At 31.1% G+C, this 25761-nt stretch overlaps 1 protein-coding gene across 4 annotated transcripts in view; it reads left to right on the top strand.

Moving 5' to 3' along the window:
- Positions 1–25761, top strand: part of LOC133322368 (homeotic protein ultrabithorax) — a 58855-nt gene that overhangs the window by 10578 nt on the left and 22516 nt on the right. For 2 of the 4 annotated variants that reach the window (XM_061531369.1, XM_061531366.1), the window contains exon 2: positions 7758–7808. The exons of the other annotated variants lie outside the window; for them this stretch is intronic. In XM_061531369.1, coding sequence (XP_061387353.1) covers positions 7758–7808 — 51 coding nt within the window. The remainder of the gene's footprint in view (positions 1–7757; positions 7809–25761) is intronic. 4 annotated transcript variants of the gene reach the window in all.

Raw genomic sequence — 25761 nt, 5'->3', positions numbered from 1 at the left:
TCAATATTTCACACCATCAAGTGTATGAGTTCGCTGTGTGTTTGTGTGTGTGAAGGTTCTTCCTCTTCTTAGTCGTATTGTGTTTTTGGGCTTGACTAACTAACTAACTGACTAATGGTTGCGTCACTAATGCGGCGGCTTATGATGATCTGGTTATAGATATGACCGAAGATCTTGTTGTTGTTGTTCTGGTGTGTATTTGTAGAGTTATATTGGTATTAGTAGCTACAACAATTTTTAGGTAAAAATTCAAAATTTATGGCTAAACCACCACTGCTGCACTGTTAGACTGAGGTTGTGTCTGCAAACGAAACCTGTTGTGAAGTCATTCAGCCAGCCTGCCTAATGATGTTAATAATGATGAGTGGGATTTCTTTTGTTTTCAAAACGGAAATTCTGCATAAAAAGCAATAAAATTTGAAAACCAAGACCAAAATTTTGGACTGAAAAGCAAATGCAAACAATATTTGAAAAGAAAAATATGATTTGTGTGGTTCATCACGTTTTCACGTAATTGTAACATAAATGGGACTGAAGAATAGAATGAAAATGACCTTGAGTGGCTGAACCTTCGGAGACCATAAATTGCATAATATTGAGTAAGAAAGTTATTAACACAATTTTTTTCTGGGTGTAAAAATGACATAATTTTTCAAAATTTTTGATTTTGTTGACAGAATGCACGAGGTACACCTTCTAAAGGTATTAAATTAATTTGTATCATCCTTGTTTCCGATATTATATATTAGACCTGTCTGATAGATTTAACATTTGTTACATTGTCGACAATTCCTTAAAATTGTTTTTGGTGTGGATATAGAAAATTGGCACTGACTTATTCGACAAATTTATGAAAATTTTAAATTATTTGATGCATTACATTTTTTCATCTGAGATTTTTTGACATTTTAGAATAATCACCTTAATCGACCATCCAGAACGCCATTTATACTTGTGTGCCCACAAAAAAATTCAGCAAAGACATGCTCCACCTTCAGGTTGTCCACCACCAGCAACCTTTAGATCGTCTTAAGAAACTTGTCTAAAAATACTCCCTCTAACCGAACCTAAGTACTCTCTCTAGCCTAGCTAACTAACCTAACCTCCCTCTGGCTATAAAAAATATATAGAAACTCCCTTCAAATCGCCCATAAACACTTCTTCTATTCCGTACATTAATATTCTCTCTCTCGTCTATGAAAACTCCTCCTCCGTCTGAAAAGACTCTCTTCAGCTCGTCTGAAAAGAATTTGTTCAGCTTGTCTAAAGAGAGACTCTCCACCTCATATATACAGAATCCCTTTAGCTTGTCTATAAAGACTCCATTCGGGTCGTCTGTCTATAAAGACTAACTTCAGCTCGTCTATAGAGGATATTTCCAGCTTGAAAATAATCTTTTCAGCTTGTCTGAAGAGACTCTCTACAGCTCGTCTGAAGGGACATTCTCCACCTCATCTATAAAGACTCCCTCCAGCTAGTCTATAAAGTTACCCTATAGCCCGCCTGGAAAGACTCTCTCCAGCCTTTCTGAATAGTCTCTCTCCAGCCTGTTTGAAAAGACTCTCTCAAGCTCGTCTGAATGGAGTCTCTCCAGCTCATCTTAAGAGAGTATAACTTATAATATTTTTTAAATGTCCTTCACATTTTTTAACACCGAATATTCCGTTATAGTTCAACCTTATTATTATATTTTAATAATAACATAAATCTACACAATATTTCTTATCTTCACTAAAAAATTGACAGATGAGACAAATCAGCTAGTGGGTTTGTATTCTCATCAATTTAGATAAAAATCAGGCAAAGGTAGAATTCGAACTTGGCTGTAACTTCAACCTTAAGGGAAGCTACTTCGTCTTTGTGATTTTTTCAAGCTCACTAATTGATAGTTGGTCAATTTAGCAAGTACTTCAACATAAGTGATGACCATGCAACAATGTTGCAACAGCCATCAACTGTTGCATATATGCATGTGAGAATTACATACACATATGATAACGATAAAGATGACGACGACGACCTGTTTGTTTAATTTTTGTGCAGTTGCAGTTTTTTTGTGCTGCATACCAAAAACAATTTCAATTTTGTGGCATATTTTTGTGAGTTGTTTTTTTCTTGTTTTGTGTTCATGTTTAACGCGTGTTTTTTATGTTTGTTTGTTCTGTTGTGAGCATCTGCCCACTGTGTATGATTATGATGATGGGGTATGGCTGGAGAGTCCAGCATATTTTTTATTTTGTTTTGTTATTTTGCACTCTAGACATTTGGTCAGTGGGTAAATTAAATGCAAGCCAGGAGTACAGCCGAAAGAGAGAGAGGGAGGGCGAGGGGAGAACGAAAAAACTCCAACACTTATGCTGAAGTGTGCAAAGAACATGGATTGTATGCAAATTATTTTTTATTATTATTAAATTTAATTGAAAACAGAGACGCGGAGGCGTAGGTCCATAACTGAAAGAATGGAGGTAGGTAAAAAGGGTTGTAAATATGTGCCCTTTTTTAAAAAAAACGAAAATTTAAGAGGGAGGATAAATTATGTAGGGAAAAATTGGATCTAAAATAATACATGAATAAAGGGAAAGGGGTTCAAAAATATAAAATCTTTATGCCCTTAATTATTACCACCCTCAGCAATCTATATAACAATCATATTTGTAGGTTCTACAGTAGTAACTAGATTGCATAACCCAAACCCATATATTACACATGTCAATGCATGACCGACTTACTTAATTATTGTATACATACCACTGTGGTAACCACGGTGACTGAAGTGTATCTTCTGAATGTTTGTATTTACATGGGGGAGTAGATAGTTATACGTTTTTGTAGTTAATTAACTAGATTGCTTTTTAAACAACAATAATATTTGTGAAAAACAACACTTCTTTTTCTTGTTAAGTTCACTAACCATAATTATAATTTAGGTAATAAATCAAATGTTTACGTTTGTTAAAGATTGACAATCTGTACTTTTAAACATTTTCATTAGTAATGATAAAAACAAGGCTTATGACAACTATACTTCACAAATTATTATTCCAACTAGTGCATTATGACTTTATTTCTTTTATTTAATATTTATTATGTTCTATTTTCTACCAAAAATCATTTGCGGAATTTTAACCCAATTTCTCCAACAACGGAAAATTATACTTTTAATCACACCAACAAAATGCATTCATTCATCATTGAAACAAAAAATGTTTTATTTATATATTCCTAAACATTGATTACTCTGAGTGAGGGGTAACCTCAGTGGCGTGGCGTCACATGGCTAATGGCGGCTTTTCCCCACTTTGGCGGGAATATAATGAATTATTAATAATACATAAATCGTTATGAACAACAGAAAAGCAAAATTATGCATATTTTACTTTTCATTTCACGGTGTCCCCCACTCCACATCGCCACTCTTCGATCGACAATCGAAAATCATAAATTCTAGTAAATTATCAACAAAAAATATACATATTATATATTGATATTTTGTTATTATTGCTGTTGTTGTTTCAGTGTTAAGAAGCTCGTTTGTTCACAAGTGGCAATAATGATTTGTTGTTTTATAATAAACAATAACAACATCAACAACATATTGTTGATTACTATGACCAAGTTTTTTTGGATGTTCTTCTTTTTTTGTTTGGTTTTGGCGGTTGCTGCTGCTGCCTGTTTTTGTCTTTCGAGTTGATTTTTTCTTGTTTCATGGCTATGTTTTACCCCTGACCACTAAAACCGCGCCAGGAATAAAAATTGTTTGCCAATTCAACACGTTTGTTTAGGTATTAGCAGAAATAAATCTTTAAAATGCTAGCCATAAATTATAATTTGTCTTTAAAGAACAGAGACTGTGATGATAATCGTTAAGTTTATAGAGTCCAGATGATGATACCATACGTTTTGTATTTATTTATTTTTTTAAGAAATTTAGAAAAAAATTGTACAAATATAAAAATAAGAATGTGCAAATTTATAAATAATTATTGGAATTGTTGCTCATCTTTTTAAAGCAAATTATGTTGGTTCGCCCGTATACGACGGCACATCAATAATTCCTCAAAATTTGCAACTTTACTCGTAGTGATATGAAATGCAAACTGTTCGAATCACGTGCCACTTGGTGTATGAAATTTTTAATTATAAATTTCAAGTGACATTTCAAGAATTAAAGGGATGTCCTGTTGGATTTCAAAATAATCTACGCAACTTGGTAACCTATGTTGATTTTAACTTGTATACCCTTCACAACTATGTTATCAGGGTATTATAGCTTTGTGCAGCCCCAAGAGTTTGTAACACCGCGAAAAATTGGTCCTAGTCCTTTGAATATACCGATAGTCTTATCTCGACTAGCTGACTCGATCTCAATGGCAAATATATTTATTCCTGAAGGACAGAGAATCGAGTAGTTCTCCAAGTGGAGTGGTTGATCTTTAAATTACCAATTGTGGGAGTTATTGGTAAATTTTTAAAGATGTGTTATGATATTGTTTAGTATTACTATTATCCCACTAGAGGACGGAAATATTGTGCTGATCGCTTCGAAATTTTACATTAGGTTCCAATTATGGTCAAGGACGACACCTGTACATTTTGGTGATGTTAAGATCATATTTAGGTGCAATGAACCGAAAACTATATTTTTGTTACATTTTCTAGTCGTCGTAGGGGTCATTATTATATGCCGACAACTTAGAACGGCTGTTTTGATGATTGGTCCGAAGGTTAAATCACTCAAAAATTAAAGTGAAAATTTTTTATTTTATGGCGTAAATATTCACCACCGGAAAACAAGATTTGGAAAATATATCAGGGTTCCAAGATGGAGCTTTTGACCTTTAATCGGTCAAGTGGGTGCAAATATTGCGAAAAATTGCCAGGCTCTGAATATAGAACCGCTCAGAATGGTAATTGTGTGGGGTATCAAATGGTCGGCACTGTCCGACTATAAAGCTTCGTTCACTGGTTTTAATTTTTAATTGTTACTAAAAATAGAATTACTATTAAAAAAGTTTTTCAAACATTCAGGTTTTCGGACATAATTCCGGTTTAAAAAAATATTTTTTAAAAATTATACTCTTCAAAATTCATTACTTTTAAAATATTGTTTAATAATCTATTAACAAATCAATTCAGGTTTAAAAAAAATATTTTTTGTCCTACTGTTCGTTGAAAAAATGTTCTTAAAAATCTTGTATTATTGACTTGATGGTTAAAAATATTTTTTAAAAACCCCGACAAGTTGGGATTGCATGTTGATGGTCAGTGAAACATTGCATAGAAATATATGTCTACCTTAACCCCGTCTTCCACCTTTACTTTTCGTCCTCAATAAGTTTTTATTTTTTTTTTAAATGTTCATGTTGCGATTAGAAGATTATTTTTACAGAATCTAATTTACCCTCATCAGCTTATCACTCATCTGGCATTGTTAATCCACTGACGTGTTCTAAAAACTTGTATCTAATAATTTTTTTCAAACCCAACTCCCCCTTTTAGATGTTAATTATTTTAATTTTATGCATATATTATTATTAAAAAATATGTATATCTCAAAAGCATGATTTGCATTTAGTTTTGGGATAACAATTTAGATCATTATCTTAGCTTTTACACGTATCAGCAGTTTGCTTCAATATCCAAGCGACAATCAACAGACGAGCAGGCAATCCAAAAGCCAACAAAACCGGTGGTCTAACAAGGCATTAATGGGTAAAAACAGCACTGATTATTTTCATAGCACCCACGCGAAAAAAAGAAAAGCAACAACAACCCAAAACAAACAAATAATCATTTTTATAGTTATTTTTATGGTTGTAAAGATACCGGAAATAATATTTGATTATAAACTCTAAAATCTCATCATTATTGTTTGGAGCACACAAAATAGGAAAATAGATAGCTTATGTACTCAAGGAACAGAATGAAAGCAAGGCGTGATGAGAGGGGTGATTTTTTTGCTGGTATGAATCTGGGAAGATGGTGATGCGATTCACACAAATCAAATGTTAAGACAGCCACAACAAGATTAAAACGAAAAACACTATAAACTTAATGGGTATTTTATGCATATGAAGTATAGAATGGCAAACAAAAAATATTTGCCGCCATCGTGCAAAAGGTATTTAAAAATCCATAAATTCAGGGAGTAGTTCCTGTTCAGATTTTTTTTCCATTCGTAACAGAAAAAAATTCTATCAAATTTGTTGTTAATATTTTCTATTAGTTTTTCCTTGATAAAACATTATATTTAATAATAAACCCCCCAAAAAAGTACACCTTCACACAAAGGTAACTGCATAACACAGTGTGTGTGTGTGTATTTATATTTGCCACTACAAATTACGTTTACTCAGGCGCCAGACCCGGGCCTTGTGCGCATTTTTAAATACACACGTGGTTTATCGCTGACATTAAATCATATTTTTTATTCTTGGATGTTCGGTTATATCTTGTTGCCGTTATTCTGAGCCTAGACTTTCATGTCGAAACAGTCGCACCTTGCAACATCAATGTTTTTTTCACTGAAAAAAAAACTTCTTTCTTTCTTGCTTGTTTTGCCAGCAGTTTCTGCAACAACGCTTGTTTGTTGTTGTGTGGCTGCTCGTTTGTTACCGGTGTTGTTATTTTGATTGTTTACATTTTGCGGATTTTGCCTTTTTGTTTGGTTTTTTTTCTCGTGCGCTTCTTCTTCATTTGTTTTATTATTTATAAACACACTGCGATGAAAATTGTAAAAACGTTTTGGCGGTAGCAAAATCCAACAACAGAAAAAATATGAAAAAAAGAAATTAAATAAACAAATTATAAAAAGTGTAGAAAATCCACTTAGACGTCGATGCAGACCTCATACTTAAAACCAAAAGAAAAACAAATACAGCTCATAGACAAACCAAAGAAAAACATAATGAAAATTAAATCAAAATAAACAAATAATAAATGGAGAAAAGATAAAACAACAAGAACTGAACAAAAACAACAAATAATAAAAACCAAAATTATAATTTACATAAAAGGGTCATAAAACAAAACATTGTTATAGCGGAGACAGGTGGTTGCATATTTTGTGTTTCATTATAAGAAACAAAAAACGTCACCAAATTAGAGAGAGGGGACCTTGTTTCTCATACATATATTTCTGAAATACACGTTTCGATATGTTACCAAAATGCCCTATATTCAGAATTTGTTAAACTTCTTTTAAGAAGTTGGCTCTGATCCGATCGCATTTGTGATTTTTAAAATGAATGAATATTTGTTTGATTATGACAAAAAAAAAACAATTGGAATATTATTCTTTGGAATGTTCTAAAAAATGCTTATAAAATTATAAAATTCTAGAAACCATGATTTGAAATCGGTTATAATGACCTCCAGAAGATTTTGAAAAACCCAAGCCAAAATGGTTCCTTTGAAGTATTATTTAAAAATGGTAATTAAGAACAGCTCACTGGAAACCATTTAAAAAAGAACAAATTTTACGACGATCCATGCACTTTTTATATAAGGAAATTTCATTATATAGAGTAAAGTAAACCAGAACCTCTCCCGGTTTGGCGGCATTTACAGTGGTGGAAAATAAAATAAGATCGATTTATATTTTCTATATAATATTATAATTTTTATATAACATTATATATTTATTTTATAATTAATGATTTAATTCTTTATTATTTGTATAAAAATAAATATTTTTTAAATTTGAAATTCATAAATTACTTTATTAAAATTGAATTTGTTTCTTTTCTCTTTTCTAGGTAAGATAAGATCTGATCTAACACAATACGGCGGCATATCACCAGACATGGGTAAGAAATTTTCCACATTTTTTTCGTTTCAAAATTTTATGTTTAAGTCGTAGAAAACTAACCCATTGAGTAGTAGTTGATCCTTTGTAAGGACATTCTGGAAAGAAAAAATGAAAACAAATAAAAAAATTAGGGAATATTACAAACTAAAAAATAGAATTTAATTCAGAGCACAAATGAAAACATATACTACTTTTATAATGAAATCTTTACAAAGAAAAACATGATATTTTAGAGGAAAAAATATTTCACTCCAAAAGAAAAAAATACCGGATAACACATTTGAATCCATTGCAATTTAAACCAGTGAGCGGAGCAGTATAGTCGAGAGAGGCCGATCATTTAATACCCTACACAACTACCACCGAACTCTAATTTTCTCCAGATCTATTTTTCGAGCCTGGGCGATTCCTTGAGATATTTGCACCCTCCTAATCGATTAGAGGCATCTTTTTACCCTGACATATTTTCCTAATCATAAGACTCAAATTATATTATTTAACACCCAAATGTCTTGTTTCATTTGACGTTATATAAATAGTTGGCCAGATCCTTTCCCCGTGTAAAATGACTTGTGGTGTTCCACTTACAAATTTTGGTGATGATCGGATGATATTTAAAATTTCATAGCGATCGGCGCGCCTTTTACGCCTTCTAGTGAGGTAACGGTAGTAGTAACCAATTTAAAATACGTAGACACCTGTTTTTCATCTCCTAAATATTAACTCCCACATTAAACCGATCAACAACTCCTTTATATATATATATATATATATATATATATTCAGGAGTAGTTTAATGGGTCCATCAAAACATTCACGATTATTCTACGGTCAGACCACTTTCTCTGTGTAAAATTTAGTGGTGTTCGGGTCATAATTATGGCCTCTAGAGCGACCACAAAAAAAAAAAAATCAGTGTTAAAAACACTTGGGGCCACACAGAACTATAATACCCTGTGTAGTTGTTTAGCGTATAAATACTGAAAATATTGGAAACACAATTCGATAATGAAAATTCCCAATAAAATAATTAAAACAAAATAGTTCACAGAAATCGTGTAAGTTTTTAATTCAAAATGTGCGAATTTAATTTTCGATTTTTTAACACTGTAACCAGCATAAAAAACGGTATTTCTTTAACAACATAACCATAAACAGCAGTTTTGAAAAACATCCCACAAATACATTTTTTTATTCTATTTCTTGCTTATAACAACCTGGGTGGTTTCATGGAAAATTAACAGTTCGCTAAGACTATAACCAAACTATGCAGCTGATCATTTCAATACGAATAAACACAAAGAATACAGCATAGCGATTATGTCTTCAAGAGCTTGGTAATCTCTTACGCTTTAGTTAAAACTAAGCATAACATAAAATTATAGCTGGCAGAAGATGTTTTTTCCTTGTGCCTTAACGCTATTAATGTATTACAGCAAGAACAACAACAAGAATATTAACTTGTTGTTAACACGGTCTTAAACGACGGTGGAGGCAGCATAGTCATAGTCAACTATTTAAGCCTTGTTATTGGCATTATCTTGGTGCCGGCTACTACTTGTACTGGCAGCCATATGACCACATGGACTTTGCAGATTTTTTTCTTCGATTTTTTTCTGGTCTTTAGCCTCACCGTATAAGTGTGGAAATGATTGATTTTTGTTCTGTATTCCGTTGCTGTTTGTATCTACTAGCTTCCTTCTTAACACTTGAGCTTTAGAACTATGCCGATTTTTCGCTGATATTCTTCAGGTTTTCTTTCTTTTTTTTGGATTTTACTTGCCAAGAATATGGAAGCTGATTATTCTTCGTATTATTTAGTAAAACAAAAAGTGATTTAAAGTGTGTTTATACGTTTAGCTGATAATACAATTAAGGTGGCCAGATTTATTTACTTTTTGAAAAATATACCCAAACGTGTGTTTGTTTGTATGCCTGTTGTCGGCCTATCTGTATCATGATGCCTTGTCCATAATATTTTACTTTTTTCTATATTATTTTTAAAGAACCCGCCGTTTGCCTTTAAACGTCGTAGGTTATCAATCATTTTGATATGTGAATGAATGAATGTTTGGAATAAATTATATTGTGAATTGCGGTTCTGTATGAGTATTTACAATTTGTTGTTAGCAAATTAAGTATTTTACACATTGTTGCTAATGCTAAATGATGCGAACAGTTTTTTTTTTATTTGTTATAATCTAAGGGGAAAATTTATTTAATAACAATAGTTTGTTCTGTACAAGGAATGTTATATAGATGGGTTCACACGGCATTGAAAGAAAATGATACGTGAGCGGAAGGGGAGCCTAGAAATAAAATAATATTAATAAAATCATTATAAAAAAAAATAAAAGATGTGTGAGGATAGAGAGAGGAGTGCCTTTCGTGACTCAGAATAGGTATAAAAAATATTTGAAAATTGCAATAAATGTCCATGTTTTGACATAGCAGCCATAGAAAGGCCCAGCCCCTTTTTCGGTTTGGTACTAAAACTGGTCCCTTATATAGTGTATATAGGGTATTTATGGTATTTTGAAGTTCCTACTCCAGGAGCAGGGTTTTATTTCATATGTCAACAAAGTTATGTGGGAATGTCTCGTAATTATTGAGTTGCCTATATCGAATATAGGCCACATAACGATCCATCCACCAAAATTAATATTCAAGAAAAGGTTAAAATACCACACATAACTACAACAAAAACTCTCTTCTTGTAATCAAAGTTTAGCCTCTACCTAAACAATTTTTAAAATACAAAAGGCAACAACAAATCGACACCTGATCTTTACAGGCCACACATAGTCAATAACATATAAAAACAAAACACTTTAAACCAAGTCAATGGGTTAAGGCTGTTTAAATCCAACCAACAGACAGACCAGATACTAGCCACTAGCCTGTTTTAGTGGTGTTTTTTTTCTTTTGGTGTTACAAGAGAGGAATCATCGTCGTTCTGAACTTTATGGTCTCTACTCGGTTCGGTGCTTAAATAATAAACTTAAGTTTTAATTGCCACACACAAAAACAAATCTGTATGACCATATCTCTTTGCCATACGTATAAAAACGACAATTTAATATACGTTAATCGAAGTTAACAAAACTATTACAACGATTTTGTTTTGGTTGTTGCTGTTGTTGTCATTATTGCTATTATACAGTAGCTTTACGTTGTTACGTTAAACATGATAACATGTTTCAATAAGACAATTTCGATTATATAAAAAAGGAGAACGGTGGCGGGTTTAATTTTTAAGATTTCCTAAAAGTATGTTTGTAGGAAAACTGTGTTACAGATTTTTTGACAATTATTTGTCAAATCCTAATATAGTAATCCTTTGATTACTATATTTTGCACCTTTTCTAATTTTTAAAATTTTAAGTCAATATTTAAATGTAGTCTGAAGAACTTTTTTTCATTTCAATTACAATAAATGGCCTTCAAAGTCTCTTATGATCCGCTATATAAAAAACCTACTGTAATCGATTTTGATATGATATTTATCATTATTATTTTTACCTGTCTGATATAATAATAACTGTTTATCTGTTGTTGTTCTTTTTTTATAAAAAAAATGATATAGAGTTACAGCATTGTTATTAGGTGACCGACAACAACTAATTAACTTCCGTTTTCCTGCATGTTTGAAGAGCTAAGCTTTAGCATGTGTGTGTTTTTTTTTTTTTTTTTTCATTCCAAAATATAACAGCAAAAGGTTTCGCATATTATCGTTGAACAAAAAATACAAAAAAAAAAAACATCAGAAAAAAATCCATATGCCAAAAAGGGAATAACCGATAACAGTGGAGGATGATGATGATGGTGGCTGACTGGCTAACACGACATGCAATGTCAAAATACATATTTATACATACGTATAAATATATGTTTTTTTTGTGTAGTACCAATGACCGTTAACCCCCACCCGTTTGGAAAATTCACTTAACCAAAATACCACTTGTTGTTAATATAGAGTAGAGTATGTATGTAGCTAATATTTCGGTGGCATATTTTTTCTTATCTGAACTAACCACACAAGTTATTATTGTAAAAGTGCCGCTAGATTGGCAGTTTGATATCAAACGATAAATAACTTAATTTACTAAATAAAATAAATTTAAATTTATTTCAATTGATTTTGAAAGGGTGTATAAAAGAGGCCCTTAAAATAAAACAGAAAATATAAATATTATTACATATAAAATATTATTTTGCAATGTACAACATGCTGACTATTGCATCTTAATGTCATGATTTTATATTAGTTAAGCCATTTTCCATTCAGTCCATATTGATTGATCCTTAGGGACTTAGTAGTAAAACAAGACATTAGAAGAAGGTTTCACAACACTCTTTGGTATGAGATGAACCATATAACTCCCAAATACATTCCTGAAAAGATATATGAGATATGTAGTGGATATTATATAGATTCAAACAATCGATTTCTGGCCTAGTATAAAACCTAATTTCTTTTTTGACTGACTTTTTTAATTTTCATTTTTATTACTTAGTCCACTTTGCATTTTATTTCCCACATTAAACAAAAAAAATGCGTTTCTACCTCCCCAAGTGATTCTAGTCATAGTAGAAGTAGTTGTAGTAGGAAAAAAAGCACGTAACTCTTATACATTTATATTCAAATTGTTAATTGAATATTATTGTAAACTTACCATTCATTGAGTGGTGCAACGCTATTTACATCCGTGCCGATATGTAACGTACGTATGTACAGACGTCACAGCGCTATGCCTGCACTCAGCTGATTGTGTGCTGACAGTAGTTATCGGCTAATGCAAAGAAATGGGTGGATCCGATACAATAGCTTAAAGCTATAATTATAACAACACCTTTGGTATCTATGGAAATGAATTACAAAAAAATAATCCTAAAAATTGTTGTTGTTGTAAAAATAACCTGTATGTAAATTTGTGTGTGACATTTGGTAGCAAGGTAATAAAAAAAATAAATAAATCAATTATATTTAGTACATGAACTTTTTAAATGGCAGTAATGGAATTTTTTGTGCATTAAAGGAGGGCGATAGAGGTCAATTTTTTGACCCAGATATTTGAAATACCAAAAAAAACTAAGTACGGGGCACAAATATGGACCGATCATTTTGATATTGGTATATTTTAAGGAACAGAATCTATTCATTTATGCATGGACCGATCGTCATGGAATTTTAGATGGAAATTTTGATTCCTGCTTTTCTAAATTATTAAAATTTTGATATTTCCAAATAGTCAGGCTTATTTTGTTATTAAATTTTCAGTATTTCGAACCTGCCAGGCTTATATTGAAGAAAGTATACCATAGGGATATTCAGGAAAGACTATAGGACCTCGCCACATAACCTTAAAATTTACCAGAGTATATTTCCCAATAAATGTCCTTATAAGTAGTCTCATATTTTAAAAAAGTCTCATATTTTAAATTCATTCATTAAAATTCTTCTCCCCCTTTCAAAATTGCACACAAATATAAAGCGTTTCCCACCAGCCCAAAAAAATTCCCACATTAATATACACAATATTGAAATCAGGTCAGTAGTGATATAATTTGCCAAAAACACACGCGTTTGCATTGCACACACACCGAAATAAAATTTTTACGATTTTTTAATGGGTCTTAAGCTCTGAAATATATTCTTCGCACACACACACAATACTTAACAATGAACCCCATGGATTTCTTTCTCCTTTGGCAAAATGATGAACTGGGTGTTTAACAAATAACCACCATTAGTTAACCGCCCTTTAGCAAAAAATACACACCAAAAACGAACCCTTGCCCTGGGTATATGTGAACCCTTTTTTATAGTATTGTTGTTATTTGATGGTGACAAAACAACAAAAAAGCTAAGTGGACAAAATAGACTCTGAAAAAATGTATATGAAATGAAATTTGTTGCCATAGCAGATTTTATAAGTGTTGTTTCCGTCTATAATTTCCATAATTCATATTCATATGGAAAGCACACGTGGTTTGAGCAAACAACAGACCAACCGACCGATCGACTGACTGAACGAACAAACAGACCTACACATAAAAAAATCATCATCAAAATGAAAAAGGTTGTGGTGGTTTTCCGTTTTTTCACAGCAATGCTGTGTAAGGACACTGCCGCTAGAATATGTGGACATGTGGTGCGGCCAACAAACAAACATACCGACATTGCGACGTGAATGTCATAAAAGGGACACATGCATATATGGGGGAAAAAGTATAGAAGTGACCAAGAAAAAAGGCTAACAACCAACTACTACAACATGACCAAACCAAACAGAAAGCACCTGCAATACGACAAAAATTTCTATGCTCAAAAATGAAAAAAACTGAACTCCTGGACAATCATCCAACCAACAATGTTTTGTTGCAAATGCGACAAAATACATTTGGATTGTATTTAATTTCACCAAGAGTGGCTAGGGGAGGGGCATATTTGTTAGTTTCAAATAAGGCTTAGTTGAGTATTGTGAATAATAGAATAAGGGATTTTTTAAATAGGCCATATAATCTATGCCTTTGTTTAAAGAACTTTATTTAATTAGGAATAAAATAAAAAATATTGTAGGTTTGATTTAACAAAATTATTGTTTTTTTTTATAAACTAAAAAATTAAATAATGTTTTATTTAGATCGCAGGGGAAATTTGTGGATATATGTTTCTTCTTTACAAAAGTCAGTATTTTAGCTGCTCTCAGCTCTAAGTTATAACTAAGAATATTTTGAAACCCGCTCAAAAAGAGAATAAATTGTATTTAAATAAAAAAATATAACACAAACATATTCTATACACATTTTTAAAAAAGCTCTTAAGGATTCAATTAACGATTGTTAGCTGATCTTGAAAATTTCGTGGTTGTGATGGATATAAGTCCCCATATATATTAATAAATTTTTATTTGAATTCTTTTCAAAACATCAAAAATCTATTTTCTTAACTTCATGCCTAAATAATTAACCATTCATAACCACAACTCCCTTAATTATCCCCGAAGACCCCAAATCACACCTGTTCCTTTCTGCACAAACTAGTCAAATTATTATACCTAACAAACTCCAGAAGCCCTAAAATACAAACAGTTAACTAATTTAGAGGCCACAACTAATAATCTAAATGGAAGAACAGTTAACAGAAAATTATATTCCATCAGAATAAAGGTACCCGCACAAATAAGTACAATAAGCAAAAAATATATTCACAGCAGCAACATCATCTTCAAAGGGACGCATGGTAAAATTGAAAAAAAAACATTCCAACAACAACAGCACCAACAAACTACACAGCAATAAACCGGACACTTATTTGATTTTACACACTCCACAATGGTTAACTGGGGAGCATTTTGTATTTTAAGTGGTCTTAACAGCTCATAAAATGTTCATATATGTATATAGTAGACTAACATTACGTTACTGCACTCACTCACTCATTCATTCATACGTACATACATGCACACACTCGTACATACATACATTGGAAACCCCACATGTCCGTCTGTTGGGTCCGTTCATCCATCCGTAAGTCTCTGTCCATATTAATAAATATAAGAGCTTATATTCATTTAAGGGGGGTGCAGGGTGGAGGTTCACAGGACAACGCAACACTGTTTATTCGCAGAACAAATGGTGGGGATGGTGTTGAAGTTTTGTTGGCAGTTTTTTTTTCAATTGGAAACCTTTATTTTGGGGTAACATTTTAAAGAATATTTTTGGGAAATGGATTTTTAATAAAATGTAGTCAATTATATTTTTTAATGTGTATATCCATTCACAATGAGTTGGTAAGGATATGAAATGCGAAAAAATATATTCATAAAAATGTATTTATTTTTACTTAATTTCTTAATTTTTAATTAAATGTTGAAAACAATTTTATACAAAAAAAATATTTGCCTATTTTTATTTTGCAACATTACCTCAAAATTATTTATTTTTAAATCAGTGCTCGAACACGCAAATATCCACATTAAAATAATATAAAAAAATAAATAACTGCCAATAGTGTAGTGGAAAAAAAACAAAACCGTATTTGCCATACCACTGCTGCTGTTGTTGCTTCTGCAGCACATTGCACTAATTGATTTTAACATTTAGTAAATCATAAATTTTAATTTTTAAAGACTAATAACCCACAATGCAACAGTGCTGATGTTTATCGGCCGTTTGATTGTCGTCTAACATGAAATGCAACAACAACAGTAGCAGCAGCAGCAACACATGCATACATATACTGCAATAACACTCTAAGCTTGGCCATCCTACATACAGTGGGGGACAAAATATTGGATATTAAATTTTATATATTAAAATTTAAATATATTTTAAAATTTCAATATATTTTAAAAAGATAGTGTAAAAATTAAACATTTTTAAATAAAACAATTAATTTTAAATACAAATATATAAATATATGTAATATATATATTTTATTATTTTTATAAAAAGTATATAAAATATTGTAGAAGTAGGAGCCATAAAATTCCTTTGAAATTAAATAAACTTATTTTAAAATTGAAAAATATATTCTATAATTTTAAATAAAAGTTAAACAACAAATATTTTTTTTATAAAATTCATTACTTGGTATTTTTAATATAAAACACAAATTCGTTGTCAACTATTTGGATAATATTTTAAAATAATTCTTCTTTTAATATAAAAATGCTTGCCACCACTGTTGTTGTTGTTTCATTTCAATATTGTTCATATTATGTGGATAAGTTGAATGAATCTAAACATGTTGTAAAACTATTTGGGAAATTTCAGAAAAAAATATAATTTTTATAAAAGTCACATAAAAAGTTACCGTTACCGCGCAATGTCAAAGAAATGCGATTTCGTTCTCAAATGGCGCCCAATTATAATGAACGCGGCAATGGTATAATACCACTACCATCCGGCTTATGAAGACAAACGACACTTTGTGCTCCTCTTCAATATTTTTTATTAGAATATTTTACAAGGATCTCCTGCTCCACCTAAATATTTTTTATTTGGATATTTCAATTTTAAACCGTCGAGGTTTTTGGTCGAAATTGAGAAATTTTCGCACAAAGATTAAAGACAACCCAAATGGCGCCCAAGCAAAATAACCCGCATAAATCGTTTCCTCGGCACAGGGGTCGACAATCTCAAACGACATGAGTCTCATGCGGGCAACGACTGTCACCTCAGCATATTTTTATAACTTCTTATATTTGTTTTAAATATTTTTTTAATTTTTCATTAATTTTTTCACAGTGTAATTTGTTTTTTTTTCTTTAACGGTCATCATTGTGTGCTGTGCTGTAGGTATGCAATTAGTCAATTTATTTGAAAATTTATTAACTGCCAAAAATATGTTGTTCACCAACAGTTGTGCTGTGTTCGATGCTCTTTGCTGTCGCTGATGTTGTCGTTGTCTTTTCATTTTTCATTAATAAAAAAACAGCAACGCAACAAATCCAAGAACCCAACTCAAAAAATACCAATACAAACAACCACACTTACAAATATATTATTTTGCATCACATTTTGGCTGAATATTTTGAAATTTGTTCTTCTTCGGTTTTTTTTTCAAGACCAACAAACGCAATCTTTGGTGTTCTCTTTTGCTTTTTGGGAGTTCGCCACCAGGTCAATTGTTTTGGAGGTATCGATCATTCACCGCCGCAGTTTTTTTTTTCATTTCTTTATTCGTTTTTTATATTTTAATTCAGCGTAACAAAATGCCGGCGGTAAAATTTAGTTTCTTGCAACACACAGAAGCGGACAGCAACAAGAATAAAAAGAAACGACTTTAACTTGGGTTTTCTTCTGGTGATTCTCATGGTGTTGCTCAATGATGTTAAATTATGGAGATTTGGTATTTTCCTCAATCTGAAAGTAGAATACACAAAATATGATGGGAAATCTTAAATTATTAATATTCAAATATCAAACATTGTATCAAATAAAACATACATATAGAAATTTCCATTTCCCGTTGAATTTCTTTTTTATTTTTATATATCCACAAGTAATAGAAATCAAAGCAACGGAAGTGTAGTTTTCTGATTTTTTTCTTGTCGGCTTGTGGTGGCGCTAACATTCACCCAAAACTGGGTTATCACATTTTCAATAAATTATGATGATGATGATGATCATGATGACTGGCAGACATGTTTTTATCTCGATGCAAAGGATTTGATAGCCAGATCTGGGCTGTGCGGCTTTTCTTCTTCTTCGTTTTTGTTTTTTTTTACTGCAATAAAAATGATTAATTATAGGCTTCGAGCAGCCATTAAAGAAAGATAAAGACGAACAGCAAACAGCTGATTTTGTGGCATTCAATGAAACCAGAGAGCTAAAATCACAAGAGAGCAAGAGCGTAACTACAACACTACTGAATTTTATGCTCATAATGCTTACGCAAAAAATGTGATTCCCATTTTGAATTATGTTTTGACAGGTAACACCATCAGCCATAAAATGTGTGTGTGCGCACATGGCTGCTACACCACAAGATAGTATTTGACAGATACATTTTTCTGTCTCAGTTTTGAAAAATTACCCAACACATCAGGTAGCTAAGAAAACAACAAACACTCAAGTGTTAATGGCTCTCTCTCTACAACCCTTGTGAGATCCTCTCCATTTTGGTAGCTCTCTAAAAAGTTACTCTCTTTTGAAACATGGAGTTTTGAGGTATTCTCAACTCTGAAAGGTGAATTTGTTTTCCTAAAGGTAACTTCAACACACCTGTGAGATCGTATACGATATTGGACGAGATCAAATCTAATTGGATTCTGTTTTGAGTTATGATTTGAATCTTAAAGGTTTTCTTTAAGAAGAATCATATTTTTTTTTAGAAGATGTTTAATTTAAAATTCTCTTTGAAATTATGAAATTATTAATCTTATTAGAATAATATGAGAACAATTGCCAAATTGAATGCGAATTTTCTAAAAAGGAAATATTTCATGGAATTCTTTTAAGATTGCATAGATTTACACTAGACAACAAATTTTATTGTAACAAATATAGAAAGTAATAAAATAAATTAAAGCGGACTAGTTAGAATTTTTTATTAGATAATATTTTCCGAATTACACAAGGCCACAACATTTCTCACAAACTACATTTATGGAAAAAATTATCAGCTAAATATATTAAAAAATACAAAATTACACTATGCAACAATTATTATTATTTTAAACAGATTATAAAAATAGAAAAATAACTTTGAAATTAAACTTTGTAGTTAAGAAGCGTGGATTTTTTGAAACATATTTTTTCAAAGATTCAAAAAGCGTGGATTTTTTGAAACATATTTTTTTCAAAGATTCAAAAAGCGCGATTTTTTATTAAAAGATGTCAGCACAAGATTTAAAATACCCACATTTTTCATGTCTATATAAGCTAGCCATTGTTCATTTCTAGTTTCAAAACAAAATTACTTTTCAAGCTTTCTCTTAACCCCTTTTATGACACCATGTTTAGACAAAACATTTGTTATAATTTTTCATATTAAATTCAAAGGAAAAAAACACACCACCAACCAACAAAAATCTGCCTATCAACCACATTATAAAGTCTCATTAACCTTAACATGAACTCTGGCTGTCTGTATCACAGTTTGTCTGCCAAGCAAACCCAGAAAAATGTCCATGGTGGATGCCATGCCTGCCCCCGCCCTGTCTCAGAGCTCTTTTGTTACATATAGGGTTCAAATTCCTATGGTTGTGTGGCGGCCACAGAGAGAGAATCTTTTGGTGACTCGTTATCAAACCATTCATATTTTCTTTCCATGTGGCCAGTCAGACCTTGATCATATTACACACAAAAAAGATCTACAACAATATTCTCTGACAACTAAACCACAACAATACCATCACACTTGGCATTAAGCAAGTTGGACAACAGAAAGAAAAAAACAGTCCCATCCCGGTTGATGAGGATGATGACGACGACATGGCAAAGGCAAAAAATGGACAAAATTAAAACTAAATGAAAAAATATATATTTAAAAAAAATATACGCTACACATTCATTGGATTGCAAGCAACATGGTTGTAGTGTAGTGTGATGGTCATTCCAAACTCAACATTCAAATGAATGCCACTGCCGCCTGCCACAATTTCAAAGCTTTTTTTTTATTTTCGCAAAAGCTTGTGAGGTGTTTGCGGGTAACAATTTTTTTTTGAAAATTTGAGAGGACACAACACCATGCCACACCACACCACCACTCTACAACACAATACACCATCACAACCGGGGCTAAACAAAAAGTGACAGCAACAAAATTGAGTTAGTTAACAGTTTTATATGCGTTTATGCAGATTTTTAACAGAGATTTAACCACGCACAAGAATTCCTTTAAACAAAATGTTCTTTGTTGGTCATCCATGTCAAACACCAGATTCTAGCAAAACATGGAGGGAGTATTTGGAAGGGTAAACAGTTAAAGATATAGCCGTGAAGTGAAAAAAAAACAGAAGACGAAGAAGAAGAATTTCTTAAGTAACTGAAAAGGGTGTCACTTTGCTGTGTGTTCAACAAGAAGAGACAGCACAAAAATGTGTTTAAATGATTGTGGTTACAAGGTGAAAGGGATTAAGTCAAAAAAATTATAAAAATGTAATAAATTAAAATTAAAATAATAATTATTATTTTGTAATTAAAATTTCGAAGAAAAAAATTAAATATTTTTAAAAATGGATTACATTTTGTAATGTTGTAAACCTTTGCACTTTTTATCACCTCAGTTTACTGATCTAAAATCGGCCACAAAAAAAATATTGTATTTTTTACATTTTTTGACTTAATCCATTTCCCTTTGTTAACGAACAATCATCCTTGTTACTTTCATAAGTATTTCTTTATGCTTTATTATTGTTGTTTGGGCTTACAGCTAGCATGTCACTTAAGATAATTTTTGTTTCTGTGCGGATCTGTTCTTCGTACGTTCTTTTGCGTGTTTTCAGTGTCAGACTTCTTTGCAAATAACATGTCTAAAGCAAGTAGCGTCATTTATGGCGCGAAGTGAAAAAATGGAAAACAATCTGTAAAAAATTGTATATATGTGAAAATCCCCCCTGGACATGTGCCGGTTAATAGACACTGTCACATATGCTGGTCGCCGACAATAACACTATGAAATAATACACAGTTTTTTTTTTTTTTGACAAGCATATGACTTACAAGTTAAGTTTTATTTCATTAAAAAAAATAGAAAAAATATAATTCCTCGCTTTTGAGAATTAAAAATAAAAAATAAAAATAAGTGGCTTAAATCTTGCTTTGTTGGAGACTTTTTTAATAATGGAAAAACAAAAGAAATATATATTTTCCTTTGAAAAAAAAATATATATATATATATATATATTTTTTAATTAATTAAAAATAAAATAAAAAAATTATTTAATTTCTAATAAAAAATAATAAAAATAATATATATATATATATATATATATATATATTGGAATATTTGTTTTAAAAAAAAAAAAAATATAATATAAAAAATATAAATATATATATAAATATATATTTATACTAAAATAAAATATAAATATGTTGACTTTTTGGCAATGTAAAAAATATATTGAAAATATTTATTATTATTATTTTTTTGTTATTAAGTTAAAACATTTCTTTTCCAAGAAATCAGAATATTTTTATATCATTCATATTTATTTTTATTCAAAAATAAAATTTATATTTCTTTTTAAAAATGATTAATTTTTTTTGTTTTAAAAAATGATCAATTTTTTATTTTAAAAAATTATTAATTTTTTATTTGGTAATTGAAATGAAAAAATCTAAAAATATAAATTCTTCTCTGCTTTGACAAATTAAATATATATTTTTTTTAATGTTTTATTTCATTAAAAAAAGATAAAATGAATTTAAATGTAATAATTTATGTTTATTTATTTTTTTATTTTTTTCTATTAAGTTTTATTTTACTTATTTCAAATATTTTTAATTTAATCTTCTTTTCTTAAAGTAAAGCAACACATATTCAAACAATAAAAATGTTACCATAATATTTTTTAATTTCATTGCCAAAAGTGTCATGTTACGAAGATTTATAAACAAATGTCATGTTGAGCTGTCCATTTAATTCAAAAAAGAGAAAAAAAAAAAACGAGAAAAAATTCAAAACAAAAACCTCATACTGTTCCAAAGCCAGTCATGTTCTGAATTAAGAAACTAAAAACAAACACAACTAAAATAATACACGCCCAAATATTTTTATTTTTTATTCCAAAACACTAAAAAACTGATAATATTTGAAAAAAATGTGTTGTCATTGAATGTTGAATATTTTGTTCTTTGCCATGTTCGAACAGGTTTTGTGGCATGGGATGGGGGCAACGAAACTTTGTTTCAGAAATGATTTACATTCTTATCACTTTTACTTTGTCGAGGATGATGATGGTGATGGGCGTCCATATACCAAAACATACAAAAAAATACTCCTGTTCAGAGTGTGTTTGTAACCTTTTGGGAAGGACATTTTTCAAGATTTATTATCTTTGAATTTCCAATGAAACCAATGAATATTTCATTCATTCATATCATTGTCACTTAGGTATTTTCAGAATTTCACACTTTACTTTCGAAGGGGTCTCCAAAACCAAACCGAGAAAAAACTTCTCACTGTCGAAATATTTTCGTTTTTTTATGGAATTGCCCCTGCACTCCATAACTATGTGAGCAATGAATTGTTGTTGTTGCTGCTGTTTTCTTGTGGCAAAACACGCACTTGTTTAGTTTCTTCATAGTTGCATCTCCTTTTTCCTATGTGCGGCGGCACACTTACACATTGTCTTGGTATTGGTAGATACCAATCCATGTTATTGTCACCCTTTTGTGTCACCATTACACACTGCCAGTGGTAGAAATGTAATGGTAATGGTGGTGGTGGTTGTTGGTCATAGCTTCTATCAACCATTCTCCCAAATACTGATGGCTACTTTTTTTCCTCCTCCTTTGCTAGGCAGACATACAGCATATGTGTTATACCCTATGTGACCGTCTAGCTATAGAGCGTTAACCAGCCAGGCAGGCAGTGCTGCCTGGATGACAGTCTTTAGTAGTTTATGGGCATAGTGGCATGTTAAAATAAGATTTATTACCATCTCCCATACATGCACAAAATCCTATAAGTTATAATGGAGTGTTGTCGTCGTTGTAATCGTTTGCTGTTGTTGTTTTCTTTTGATTGCAATGGTATTGGTGGTGGTGGTGGCCCTTTTTTGGGATCATATTGTAGATTGTTACTACTTCTGGTGCATAGCGAGGGTAACCGAAAAGTGTCAATGTAACGAAAAAGTAGTCACGTTATATTTCATTTTTGTTTGGTAAACGATTAAAAAGGAAAACCATTTTCTTTTTGTGATAAGAAGTTTCTTTTTGATAAAAATCTGTGCATATAAAAAGAAAATCAAAATATTTCGAAGGAAAATTCAAAGTAATAGATCTTAGTTTACAAAATGAAATCATTTATCCACCATTGTCTAATTTAAAGTTAAAAAAAACCTCAGAATTAAAAACTTTAAAACTTATTGACTTCTTTAATCATGGCAGTTAAACCAAATTTTGGTATTTACAATAAAAATATATTTTTTATCTTAAATAAAATATTTATTTTATATTTAAACTAAAATAAATTATCACATATTTGTGATCTTCAATTTTTTTTTTTTTTAATTTTTTTAAATTATTTACTTTTGAGAGAATTGTGATTAATGAAACATACTGGTGATTAAAACCTATTCGAACTCTATTTATATCTCTAATTAAATATATTTTTACACTATTTTTTTTGCCCCACTGTCCCTCTAATATCTTTAACAAGTAAACAACAACTATTATTTAAACTACCTTTTGGCATTGCCACCAACATTTTCAAAAGCAAATTGTCAACTTCTATTGTCAGCATTTGATTGATACTAGTATACGGATAAATATTATTAATAAAACGAACAACAACAATTGATACAACATTCTAATCTAGTTACTACTCCCTTTTTTGCGTTTTTTGCACACAACAATCCTTTTCGACATGAAGCAGAAAAAAAAACACGAATGACAGCTGTCAATATATGTGGCATGACAACATTCAAGAAAATGACATTTTGTTACAGCGACATAAAATGCGGATTTTGTAATAGACGACGGGATAGGCAGACAAACAGACTTGTTGGGAGAGAGAGAAAACAACTTTATTGGGCCACAACATTAAAATGACATAAACTGTCACTTGTTTTGAGAAATCACAGAGAGGCAGCTACATACAAACAATTGCAGCAATCCAAACAACAATGAAATCAATGAAAAGTAGGAATAAAAAATAAAATACGTTAAAATGCAGGTATATTAAAATTGCCGTCCTATCCTGCAGTTATGACCACAAACAATGCTTTAGAATATTTTTGCACGTTTACTCTCCGAACTAGCCAGTTGTAGTCATTTCTCATATATTTTTGATACACACATTTTTGCTGCCTTTCTTCGTTTGCATATTTGTGCGAAACCTGGCGAATTAAATGGCGAGAAAAAAAGGCAAAGTCGAAAACTCTGCAGAATGTTTTGTGTTAAGAAGTCAGTCAGTGCAATTCTCCGATGTTTTTTCTTCCTTGTTTTTGTCGTTTTTTTGCCTGCATTGTTTTTACCTGTGCGATGTTTTGTTTTTCTTTTCGTCTTTTTTTATTATATAGTTACTTTTTTCTGTGTGTAGAAAAAACTACGCAGCAGTGGTGTGCAGCAGGGTATGCATTGGAAAAGATACACAGAGATACACAATTCGTGTAAAGTAAATAAGACATTTGTTTTTAATGCTTTATATTTATCATGCAACGCACGTCAAAATGTTAAACGCCTCTATTCGTTAAAGATAACTTCATAATATATCACGTTAAGTAGGCGCTAGTTCAAAATTGTTTAGTTTCGCTTTTCAAGTTTCTGGTCTGTTTGTTCGTTGTGTGTCCACTGCTGCAGCAGTAGTGCAGCTCAGCTGCTGCTGGCGATGGCTGACATTGCTGGTCACCACTTGCATAAAAAATTTGCAAACTTTGTGTGCACATTTGTTGTTGTAATAAGCTATATTGCAAAGAAAAAGGAAATAGTAAAAAAGTGAAAAAACAGCCAAGTGATGTGATAATAAATGAAAGCCATCATTTCGATTACTAAAGACTAAAGATAAAGTTATTAATGAGCTGACGATAAAAACGATGGTGAATATGAAAATGTATTTTTGTTGTAAGTAATGGTTTGGTTGTGAACAGTGGTTTTGTTAGAAAAAAATAACAAAAAAATGCAAAAATTGAAAAATTTTAAAAAAATTTTTAATAAAAAAAATATTTTTGGAATCATAAAATGTTGAAATGCTTTCAATGTTTCAATTTTGAAAGCCTATATGAATGGCTATAAAATCCTAAGGATATTGTATTCTCTTTGTATTTAAATATATATATCAGCTAAATTATCTGAACTCTATCAGCATCCTCAGTAGCAAACTGCTGCACTTGATCAGTTTGTGTGTGTATGTGAACATGTCCTGCATTAATGCAAATCAAAACTGATGCTCATCATCATCGTCATTTTGTGGGTTAAATTTGTATGTCTGTCCATTTAGCCATGAACGTGTAACGCCTACAAATTGTTGCATTATTAAGTAAAAACAGGCTGGCAGATAAAAACAACAACTGCACCGAAAAAAATCAGAACGAAATAACGATGAACTTGCAAGCTGTAACATGTGATGATGATGACGAGAATGATAATCCTCATAATAATAATTGTGTTGGTGTTTGTAAAATCTGAATCATCATCATTGTTATCATAATGATAACATACATCCATACATACACATACAATATGACATTGAAGCTTATTCTCAATGCTAAAAACATGTTGCCAACAAACATACAACAATCAAGCTGCTGCTGCTGTCACACCAATGTTCATGT

The sequence above is a fragment of the Musca vetustissima genome, unplaced genomic scaffold (assembly GCF_032173495.1).
Source record: "Musca vetustissima isolate MV318-11 ecotype Yass unplaced genomic scaffold, APGP_CSIRO_Mvet_v1 utg66675, whole genome shotgun sequence".
In the NCBI taxonomy this organism is placed as follows: domain Eukaryota; kingdom Metazoa; phylum Arthropoda; class Insecta; order Diptera; family Muscidae; genus Musca; species Musca vetustissima.
This window is presented reverse-complemented; position numbering and strand designations above follow the sequence as displayed.